This window comes from Wyeomyia smithii, chromosome 2 (assembly GCF_029784165.1).
Source record: "Wyeomyia smithii strain HCP4-BCI-WySm-NY-G18 chromosome 2, ASM2978416v1, whole genome shotgun sequence".
Lineage (NCBI taxonomy): Eukaryota > Metazoa > Arthropoda > Insecta > Diptera > Culicidae > Wyeomyia > Wyeomyia smithii.
This window is the reverse complement of record NC_073695.1, coordinates 71660829-71672918: the sequence shown is the minus strand read 5'-3', so window position 1 is coordinate 71672918 and position 12090 is coordinate 71660829. Positions and strand designations below refer to the sequence as shown.

At 42.4% G+C, this 12090-nt stretch overlaps 1 protein-coding gene across 14 annotated transcripts in view; it reads left to right on the top strand.

Moving 5' to 3' along the window:
- The window catches only part of LOC129725247 (collagen alpha-1(XVIII) chain), a 698730-nt gene that overhangs the window by 257516 nt on the left and 429124 nt on the right, over window positions 1–12090 (top strand). For all 14 annotated transcript variants that reach the window (XM_055680820.1, XM_055680831.1, XM_055680826.1 and 11 more), the window contains exon 4: window positions 1227–1324. In XM_055680820.1, coding sequence (XP_055536795.1) covers window positions 1227–1324 — 98 coding nt within the window. The remainder of the gene's footprint in view (window positions 1–1226; window positions 1325–12090) is intronic.

The window sequence follows — 12090 nt, the reverse complement described above, 5'->3', positions numbered from 1 at the left end:
CGGTTACATTACGGGTTTCAGAAAGTCGGTACCGAAGATCACTTTGCTTGATTATTCAAATGCGATACGGTCATATCTTTGTTAGGGATACCTAAACCTTGTTTGCTGGTTTGTAATATGAATGCTTTTCCTTTTAGAGCATATGAGAGGATAAATGGTTGAGATTCATACTAATTGGAAGTTGTAAGAACTGTCTTTTGTGGGCAGCCAAAATGGTAAAAGGCCAATAACTTTCAAATATGATAGGAATGGGCAATCTAAAAAAAACAATTCCTTTTTGTAATGGTAAGTCATCTGATACTTATTCAATCAACTAAATTTTCATCTCGAGTATCATTTTCGTGAAAGATTAAACAGCCTTGTATCCCCAGTACGAACTTTGTATTGGGAAACATCGAATGCACGTGGTGGGACTGATATGCGTAGAAATTACCTATTGGAAGGCAAATTTCTCGGCATTATTGTCCCAGTGGGTATTTTTATGGAAAAGAATTTGAAAATTGAAAACAGTCTATTGCAAGGTAAAACAGGTTAGAAGCCCATAATTGCATTTGTCACATTGACGCAATGCGTAAAAGTATTGTAAAACTTTAACAACGTTTTTCTCATTTGTATGATTTGGAACATGGGACAAATATGCGTAGAACGGCAGATGCAGATAAAGCAATAAAAAGTGAACCCGAATAAATTAGTACCGAAACGCTTGCATGCTTATGTTTTCTTCTGGTTGCCTGGCGCTGACCGTGCAGCAGACTGCCGATGCTGTGTGATTCGCCAATTAATTTGAATATTTCGTAAAAAGTGTCTTTCCGTCTAGTTGGCGTATGGTCTTTAGCGCTCGCAGCTGGTAACAAATGCGAACGGACGAAACTGAAGCCGTGTGCCGCCATCTGCCCTTGACATAGGTTCCGAATCGTATAAAATATAGCCAGACCCAGACATCAACTCATTTTCCGCGTACGAATGACTCAAATTACGCTGTGCGAAGGCCCATCGAAAACCCGTATCAAAGATCTTTACGGCGGTTCTCTAATTGAAAAACAAGTTTTATTACCAGCCGTGTTGGGCAATCCTAGTTTTCATACCCTCCGCCCAGGGACACATTTTGATCATCTCTAGTAGTTTAATTTAGATCCAATGCTCCCATTCTCACGCACGTCCGCACATTGAATTTATCGCACTAACGATTTTCTCCGAATTTTCTCGTTCCTTCCTTCTGTTTTCAGGTGGTTGCCCGGAATCATACTTCTGCTGCTGTTGCTGGGCTGCACACAGCCGGTGACCTCGCTGGAGCTGGGACTGTTTGGTGGTCAGGGGATCAGAGGTAGGTGAAATATGATTTAACAAATAAATTACTTGTTTGTACTCTCTTGTCCTTGTTATAAGAAACAGATAAGTTCGACTTTTTCTGACAATTGAAATTGAGAGCAGAAGTAACGTAATGTGATGGACATTCAATCCTCTTTACTATTAAATCGGTTTATTTTTCCGAGTAAGCTCGTTATGAGTGAATACGAACGGATTTTATCATAAAACTTCCATTCAATTTATGAAGCTCAACTTTCAAAGCTACTTGCGTAATTGCGAAGTCTGGTGCAATTTGTCGACACCTATTATACCCCCATATAACGCAGATGCTGTGTATGCAGAGGGCAAAGACATCATGAAAGCACAGCCTCCGTATGTAGTGTAAGACCAAACATAACCCTTTGCCATCCCAAAGCCCTGTGCTATAAAAGGGAAAATAATTTTCCGCCAACAGCTGGATCTCTCTAAGGATTACCCTCCCACCCACAGACACAAACGATCGGTTAGTCGCTGGGCAATGAAAAATGTTTACTCGAGCAGGAGAGTAGGTAGATAATCGCCCAAGAATCACTTGCTGGATGTGCATTTATTCGTCGCCGCTACCGTCGTCATGGGCATGGTACTTCCGCCGGTACGCTCAATAGTTTACATATTAGAGTACACGAGACGACACACAATGATTTCACATCGCTGTACATAACGACAGGAGTGCACAACAGATGACACATGTGACGATGCAGTAGTCGATGTTTAGGGCTCACATGTGATAATAAGCTTGAAGATCGCGTAAGAAATGGATAGCTTTTCTTTGCGAAATATTCTATGACTCACTGTTTTCCATGAAATATTAAAAATTAATAATAGTTTTGTGTCACGGTTGCAACAAACAATTTGTACTCATACTTGAACTACTCAGAGAGTTCAGTTCCTAATCGACAAGCCTTCTACAATGAGAGACACCCCAACCATCATCAGCGCGACGTCGGTGACATTGAGTAGATGACTTCCTGGGAGATTGCCCTTCCAAAGGATTACGCCTACAATGAAAAGTAAACCAACAATTAGACGCTGCTATTAGCAAATTAAAAATGCAACACCGAAGGTAAAGATTGAACGCGCATCCGGTAGTCGTCACCCCATCATCGTTGTCCAAAGAACGACTATTGAAAACCGTAATACAAGTCACCTTTGATCAAATTTTCCCTTTTAGAAAAAAAAAATCACGTCACATACGCTACATGAGTGACACACACTCTTCCCCAGCCTTTTACGTTGTTTGTTCACGAAACGAAAACTGAAAGCTGAAACTAGGAAATGTGAACTTCCTGTGTGGCGTGATGAGCCTCTCGGGGAAATGTAACGTAGGAACAAGCGCTTTACTTCGCGACGTAAAAAGCGAGTAAGAATCCCAACGAGACACCAAACCAAATATCCGCCATCACCATTTCATCTCAACACGATGGAACTTTATTTCACGGGTATACGCGGGAAACACAAACCAACCGAAATGAACCTTTCCTGGAGGCATACTCTCTAAAGCTGTGTGATAGAATCTGTTTACTTTTGCCGACCACGTTTCCAAAAACCGTATACAACTCATACGTGTTTAATCCGTCAACTGTAGGTAAATTGTGTGTAGAATGAAAGCTAGTCCGAGGCCGGCAAATTCTTCAGTCCTTGCTTTGTTAGTGCACCCCCTATGTGACCTATGCCACGCTACGATGCTTGATTATCTACAGGTAACTGATTATTTTCAGTCGACCTCGCGTCAAATTCCAATTTATTTATGTTATATTTTCCTTTGCAGCAAATTGTTTAAAAACACTGTTTTTTTTATCCAGAATAGTTTTCATACAAGGAAAGTTGCGATGAACATCATGAAAGCTGTAAATTTATTACAATAATGCAGTTGAATAGCAAAAAATCAAACAGAAGTTCTCGACCGGTACTGATGTTTCAAGAAGGGCTTGATATTTCGATTTGCAGTGTAATGAATAAGGTTGATTTCTATTTGCTCATCACCGACGTTTTGGTCCTTTTATGGGACCATCATCAAGGGCTACAATATATTTGACATTTTACGTACAATTGAACTTACAATAAGATTATCTGGTTACGAGTGTAGAGAACCTGAGAGCGGAACGACCAAAAAGCCCAACAGCTCTAGAACGATACCAACACTAATCGCGCACTTAAAGGGTAGACAAAATGATTGAGACAGGCAAAATTTTGTCGATTTTTGAAAAGCCAGAACTTCACGAAAAGTGAATAAATTTTTATGAAACCGTTTTAATTTTACAAGGAAACTATCCTGGTTTCCTAGTATTACTTGAGAACTTGACGTGACCAGTGAACACCGGAAATGTTCCGGATTTCAGGAGTGTGTGTCAAAATGTGCATTTTTGCAACGCGTAGAACTTTTCCTGACATCTTGGTCATTTTAGCTTCATATGTCTAAACATATAAAAATGCAGCTCTGTCTGTCTGTCTGTCTGTCTCTTCCATATAGGCTTGGAAACTACTGAACCGATTGGCGTGAAATTTTGAATATATGGGCTTTAGGGGCCGAGAAAGGTGACTAAGATAGTTCGAGACCCCTCCCTCTTCTGGAAGGGAGGGGTCCCACACAAATGAAACACAAATTCATGCACATCTCGAAAACTAATCAAGCAAATGGAACCGAATTTGACAGGTGGATGTTTTTAAGGGTAACAAAAATAACCATAATGGTTTGATATCCCTCCCTCTTGTAGAAGGGAGGGGTCCCATACAAATGAAACACAAATTCATGCATATCTCGAAATCTAACCAAGCAAATGAAACCAAATTTTACAGGTAGATGTTTTTAGGGGTAACAAAAAAATCAATAATGGTTTGACACCCCTCCCTTTACTAAAAGGGAGGGGTTTCATACAAATGAAACACAAATTTCTGCACATCTCAAGAACTAACCAAGTAAATGGAACCAAAATTGGCAGGTGGATGTTTTTAGGGGTATCAAATATATCCATAACAGTTTGACACCCCTCCCTCTTTTAAAAGGGAGGGGTCCCATACAAAAGAAACACAAATTTCGCACAGCTCGAGAACCAATCCACCAAATAGAACCAAATTTGGCATGTAAATGTTTTTAGAGGTAACAAATATGCTATAATGGTTCGACACCTCTCCCTCTTATGTGAGGGAGGGGTTCCAAACAAATGAAACACAAATTTCTGCACATCTCGAGAACTAACCAATAAATGGAACCAAATTCGGCTGGTGAATATTTCTAGGGGTAACAAAGATGTCTATAATATTTCGACACCCCTCCTTCTTCTGAAAGGAGGGGTTCCACACAAATTTCTGCACATCTCGAGAAATAATCAAGCAAATGGAACCAAATTTGATATGTTGAGGTTTTTGAGAGCAAGAAAAATTTTCGACTCCAGACGCCGTTGTTAAATATAAGATGGAAACTTCCGGTTTCTATCCGAAAAATGTCTTCAAATATCATTTTAAAATCCAAGATGGCGACTTCCGCTTTCTGAAAAACAGAGGTATATGATCAAATACCACCCAATATGGGTATTTCCGAAATCGTGATGATGCACTGAAACCACAAATCGACCTCCGACAACATTTTGAGTTGTGAAATGGCGACTGCCGGTGACTGGAAAACTGCCGAAAAAGACCAAATACCACCTAATATGAGTGTTTTTTTAACCAGAATAATGCTCAGAGGCCAGAAATTGTGTCCGAATGCCAATTTGAAATCCAAGATGGCGACTTCCGGCTTCTGAAAAACAGCGGGAAATGACCAAAAATGGGTATTTCCGGGATTCTTATTATGCACTGAAGCCACAAATCGACCTCAAACAACATTTTGAATTGTAAGATGGCGATTTCCGGTGACTGGAAAGAAAACGAAAATGACCAAATACCAACTAATATGGGTGTTTCTTTTACCAGAATGACGCTCAGAGGCCAGAAATTATCTCTGAATACCAATTTGAAATCCAAGATGGCGACATCCGGTTTCTGAAAAACAGCGAGATATAACCAAATAGACCCAATATGGGTATTTCCGAAATCGTGATGTTGCACTGAAACCACAAATCGATCTTAGACAACATTTTGAGTTGTAAAATGGCGACTTTTGGTGACTGGAAAACTGCCGAAAATGACCCAAAAACAACCAAATATGCGTGTTTCTTCAACCAGAATGACGCTCAGAGGCCAGAAATTGTCTCCAAATACCATTTTAAAATCCAAGATGGCGGCTTCCGTTTTCTGAAAAACAGCCAAAAATCGCCAATTTCCATCCAATATGAGATGCTTCGATACCAGAATGATACACAGGAGCTAGAATCGACCGAATCGATTTTGAATTCTGAGATGGAGACTTCCGGTTTCTGGAAAACAACCGAAAATGACTATATAACACCTATTATGGGTGTTTCTTGAACCAGAATGACGCTCAGGGGCCAGAAATTGTCTCCAAATGTTATTTTAAAATCCAGGATGGTGACTGCCGGTTTCTGAAAAATAGCCTAAAGTGACCGAATATCACCCAGTATGAGTATTTTTTTTAACCAGAATGATGCATGGAGCTCAAATTGACCTCAAACATCATTTTGAATTGTAAGATGGCAACTTCTGGGAAACTGCCGAATACTACTACATATGAATATTTCCGTGATCGAAATAATGTATAGAAGCCAAGCATTGACCCTGGACACCATCTTGAATTCGAAGATGACCACTTTCAGTTTCTGAAAAACAACGAAAATAACTGAAAACCACCCAATATGAGTATTTCCGGAATAAAGGTGATGTACTAAAGGCAAAAGTCGAGGATGTTGTCGTTCCGATAAAACCAATCATTTCAAACGATATAAACAAATCGCAAGAAATCAATGAATTTGGAATGTTGAAAATTATTAAATTAAACACAAAAATAGGCGGGACGAAGTTTGCCAGGTCAACTAGTTTCCTATAAACAAGAATTTATGCCGAGTTAATTGGTACCCAAGGGTTGAAAATCTGTCGAAAAACCATTGAGATATGAATTAATTAAGTATGGGTGTTGTTTTTGGCAGTTTTTTCTCTTTTTTTTTTCTTCATCTATAGTTTATTTGACACGGCACAAATACAATTCAATGTTTAACGGCGCCAATTATATCTGGTAGCTTACTTTCTAAAGTATCTTAATAACTAAAAGCAAATTTTTTATCCTCGCTGCCGACTACGAGCTGAATCTAAATCTAACTTAAAGCTAGAATATTTTGCATTAAAAGCACAGGTTTGCTGTTTGATGGTTTTCATTGCCATGGGTAAGCAGCATATTAAATTTGTTCCGCTGCTGGGCCAAGATATTACGGACTGGCATATTGGGTTGTTTCCATCGGGCCTTGAGAGTATCGTGCGGGTCTGATTGCTGTTTCCGGATCCGGGGTCTTAACGTGTTCTTGTCGTTTGGTTGGATGTAGGCGGAAGGGGATAGGACTAAACTGGGGCGTGGATGGATTTCAGGAAAACGTATATAAGGGACATGTAGGATTGGTCACGGCTCGCCAAGACATCACGAACAGAAACAGCCGGCTGCCTACCTTCGGCCTGCAGGGAAGCTATTAATCTAGACCTGGCGTCACGGTGTACAGGGCATTACCAAACAACGTGCTCTATGTCGTGATAACCTTCACCACAGGCACAGATACCACTTTCCCCGAGCCCAACACGACGGAGATGCGCGTCAAATCTATAGTGATTGGACATAAGCCGGGACATCACGCAAATGAAATCCCGACCTACATCCAACCCCTTGAACCACGGGTTCGTCGACACCTTGGGGATTATGGAATGTAACCACCTTCCCAGTTCCCCCTTGGTCCAAGAATTTTGCCAACTGATGATCGTATTCTGACGTACAAATGCGAAAAATTCATTAAAGGCAATTGGTCTTTCATAAATATCACCGTTTGTTGCGCCCACCTTAGCCAAAGAGTCCGCTTTCTCATTACCCGGTATCGAGCAGTGAGAAGGGACCCACGCTAAGGTAATCTGAGTAGATTTTTCGGATAAAGCACTGAGATGTTCCCGTATTTTCCCCAGGAAATACGGAGAGTGCTTAACATCTTTCATCGATCGGAGAGCCTCAATGGAACTGAGACTGTCCGTAAAGATGAAATAATGGTCCGTGGGCATTTTTTCGATAATCCCTAGGGTGTACTGAATTGCAGCTAATTCTGCGACGTAAACAGAAGCAGGATTATCGAGCTTATGGGAGACGGTTAAATTGTTATTGAAGATACCGAAGCCAGTGGACCCATCAAGAAGTGATCCGTCAGTGTAGTACATATTGTCGCAGTTGATGTTCCTATATTTATTGGAAAAAATTTTAGGGATCTGCTGCACGCGTAAATGATCCGGGATTCCACGAGTTTCTTCTATCATGGATGTATCGGAAAACACAGTAGAATCAGAAGTATTTGATAAGTCGACACGATTTGGAATATTCGAAGAAGGGTTAATATTTTGGGACATGTGATTGAAATACAATGTCATAAAACGGGTTTGAGAATTAAGTTCGATTAACCTTTCAAAATTTTCAATCACGGGACGGTTCAAGACCCCACATTTGATTAGAATACGAGAAGACAGGCTCCAGAAGCGGTTTTTCAATGGTAGTACTCCAGCTAAGATCTTCAAACTCATCGTATGGGTCGATTGCATGCAACCCAAGGCGATACGCTTGCTGCGGAGCGGAAGCAGAAACACCCATACTCAATAACAGACAGTATCGTTGTTTGGTAAAGCCTTATAAGGTCTCCTGGGTGGGCTCCCCACCATTGTCCGGTTATTGTACGAAGAAAATTCACTCTTTGTTGACATTTTTTCATCAGATACCTCACGTGACAACCCCAGGTGCCTTTAGAGTCGAACCAGACACCAAGATATTTGTGTACCAAAACCTGAGAAATCGTTTTACCCATTAATTGTGTTTGAGGCTGAGCAGGTTCATGCTTCCTAGAAAAAACTACTATCTCAGTCTTCTCCGGAGAGAATTCGATACCTAGCTGTAAAGCCCAAGCAGACAAATTGTCCAAGGTATCTTGCAATGGTCCTTGCAAATCGGCAGCTTTGGCTCCTGTAACAGAGATTACACTATCGTCTGCAAGTTGTCTTATCGTGCATGAATTTGCCAGACATTCGTCGATGTCATTTACATAAAAGTTGTAAAGAAGGGGGCTTAAACATGAGCCCTGGGGAAGACCCATGTAGCTAATGCGAAAAGTTGCCAAATCGCCGTGCGTAAAATGCATGTGCTTTTTGGACAACAAATTGTGCAAAAAATTGTTCAAAATTGGAGAAAATCCTTGTCGGTGAAGTTTACCCGAAAGAATGTCAATAGAAACGGAATCAAAAGCCCCCTTAATGTCCAAGAACGCAGACGCCATTTGCTCTATGCGAGCATACGCCAGCTGAATATCTGTTGAAAGCAACGACAATCATTCGTCCCTTTGGCACGACGGAAGCCAAATTGAGTATCTGATAGCAGACCATTTGATTCGACCCAGTGGTCTAAACGACGGAGTATCATTTTTTCCATCAATTTCCGGATGCAGGATAGCATTGCAATCGGCCTATAAGAGTTGTGATCAGAAGCTAGTTTCCCTGGTTTTTGGATGGCGATCACCTTCACTTGCCTCCAATCCTGCGGTACAATGTTTTGCTCCAGGAACTTATTGAACAAGTTCAACAAGCGCCTCTTGGCATTTCCGGGTAGATTCTTCAACAAGTTGAATTTGATTCTATCTAACCCAGGCGCGTTATTGTTACAGGACAGGAGGGCAACTGAAAATTCTGCCATCGTGAAAGGTGATTCTATCGCGTCGTGGCCCGGAGACGCATCGCGAACAATGTTTTGCTCAGGAACAGAGTCCGGACATACTTTCCTGGCAAAATCAAATATCCACCGACTTGAAGACTCCTCGCTTTCGTTGACCGTTACGCGATTCCGCATTCTTCGGGCTGTGTTCCAAAGAGTGCTCATCGATGTCTCCCTCGATGTCTCGTTCACGAACCGACGCCAATATCCGCGTTTCTTTGCTTTAGCCAAGCTTTTAAGCTTGGTATCAAGCTCCGAATACCGTAAATAGTCGCCAGGTATACCTCCCTTCTGGAAGGCCAAAAACGCGTCGGATCTTTGCGTGTAGACATCGGAGCACTCTTTGTTCCACCACGGAGTGGGAGGCCGTTCTTTGATCGTTACGCCGGGATATTTCTTCGTTTGGGCTTGCAACGCGGTGTCGAGAATCAAGCCCGCGAGGAGGTTGTATTCTTCAAGTGGTGGATGATGTTGAATCGACTCGACCGCTTTTGAAATCATATCCTCGTATAACTTCCAATCGACATTCCGTGTGAGGTCATACGGAATGTCAATTGGTCGCATGCGAGTTGACCCGTTATTTATTGAAATAAGAATAGGCAAATGGTCGCTACCGTGAGGATCGAGGATTACCTTCCATGTGCAATCCAACCGTAGCGACGTCGAACATAAGGATAGATCCAAAGCGCTTGGGCGCGCTGGAGGTTTCGGGATACGTGTCATTTCACCGTTGTTTAAAATAGTCATGTCGAAGTCATCGCAAAGGTTATAGATTAAAGAGGAGCGGTTATCATTGTATGGGGAACCCCAAGCCACGCCATGAGAGTTGAAGTCTCCCAAAATCAAACGTGGCGAGGGAAGAAGTTCTATCATGTCAAAGAGCAGCCGTTGTCCAACCTGTGCTCTTGGAGGAATACAAAGCTCTTTACCTTGTATTGTCATTTGACATGCGACAACTTCGATGCCTGGAATCGAGGGGAGGTTAATACGATAGAAAGAATAGCACTTTTTAATCCCTAAAAGTACTCCTCCATATGGGGTGTCTCGATCAAGGCGAATAATATTAAAATCATGGAAGTTGAGGTCAATATTTGAAGTAAGCCAAGTTTCACAAAGGGAAAATGCATCGCACTTGTTTTTATTTATCAAAACTTTAAACGAATCAATTTTTGGTAAAATACTTCTACAATTCCACTGTAAGACAGAGATAGAATCCTTCATATACGCAGTTGAATTAGGCATCGAAGGATACAATCGCTGCAAGGAGGGGCCATTGGGCAGTCAACTGCTTAAAAAATGATCTAACTGTTGGGAGGAATGCTGTAAGAAAAATTTTAATAGGATCGGGTACATTGAAATTTTCAAAAATCCAGTCCACAATGTCAGAAAATTTCACTAATCCAGAGTTTGTTTCATCAACTGGATGTGCAAAAGGAACAACTGGGGTTTTAGATGTTCCTGGCAGTGCTGGGAACTCCTTCTGGGACTTTAAATTTGCAAGCCCAGGAGGAGTTTGCTTCGGTTTTTCCGCAGCACTGTTTGGTTTGTTCGTACTTTTCATTACACTTAGGGAAATCTTAGGACCTTTACGGGGAAGTTTAGGAGAAGAAACATTTTTCCTCTTCCTAGACTCCCCAGGATTGGCATAAGATGTTCCCGCTGATGAATCGTCAGAATCGGTTTCATCAGAGGGCAACAGATCAAAGGGGTTCGATGTTATGGTAGAAGTGGCCACGGTCTTCTTCAGCATCTCAGCGTAAGAACGCTTTGAACGCTCCTTAAGTGACCGCTTGATTTTATCTCTGCGCTGCATGTACACCGGGCATGTGGAGAGCTCATGCTGGTTTTCCCCACAGTGAATACATTTTTCAGCATTAACACTGCAAGAATCTTCCGCATGAGTCTCCCCACACTTGCTACATCGTGCCTTATTGCAGCAGTAGGCGGCTGTGTGGCCTAACTGCTTGCAATTGGTGCAATTCATAACACGGGGTACATACAATCGCACAGGCAGACGATCCCGGTCGATCGAGACGTGGCTAGGGAGTGCTGATCCGGCAAACGTAACGCGAAACGAGTCTGACGGAGTGTAAACTTTTTTACCGCAGACGAGAGACATGGACCGCAATTGCTTACAATCCAAAATCTTCGCCTGTGTTTCGGTATTTTTGAAGCAACCGGTTGCGCTTTTTAGGATACACTCGACAGACAGACTCGAATCGGTTATGACACCGTCGATCTCCACGTCTCGTGCGGGTATGTAGACGCGATACTCGCGTGTGAAGAGCTCAGAGCAAGCGATAGCATTGGCCTGTGCCAGATCACTGACCACGACACGGAGCTTGTTAGGTCGGACCTTGGAAATTTCGGTCACGGCCTTGTACCCCTTCGTCAGGTCTTTAGAAATTTGCAGTATGTTAAATCGCTTTGAATTCACTCCTGCCTTTGGACGAAAATAAACAGTATAGCTGCCCTGTTGAGATCCGTCCGGGTAAAGCCTGGGGCGAGGGGGGACTGGAGAATGAACAGGGGAGGGGGTAACAGAAGGATCAGGGTCAGGGGGGTTCGGGGATGGTGGCACGGGAGGCGAGGGATCTATATCCATCGCGCTAAATGTAGCGCACTAGCGCACTAGCGCCGACAAGAACACGTACCTCTTTACTTCTTCCTTCCAGCAGTGGTTGTCCGATCGTTCGAAGCTGCACCCAAAGCAGCCAGCAGCACCAGTACAGCAGCACCAATACAGCCACCAGCAGTGAGCCGGGTGTGAGATCACTCAGCACAGCGACACGGACTCGACTGTCAACTGATGGCCTTGAACTCGAAAGAATAATACACTCTTTTGTTTGGCTATTCGTACACACGGACCGGATTGTAATAGAACGACAACTTTGCACGTCCGTTTCTGTCGA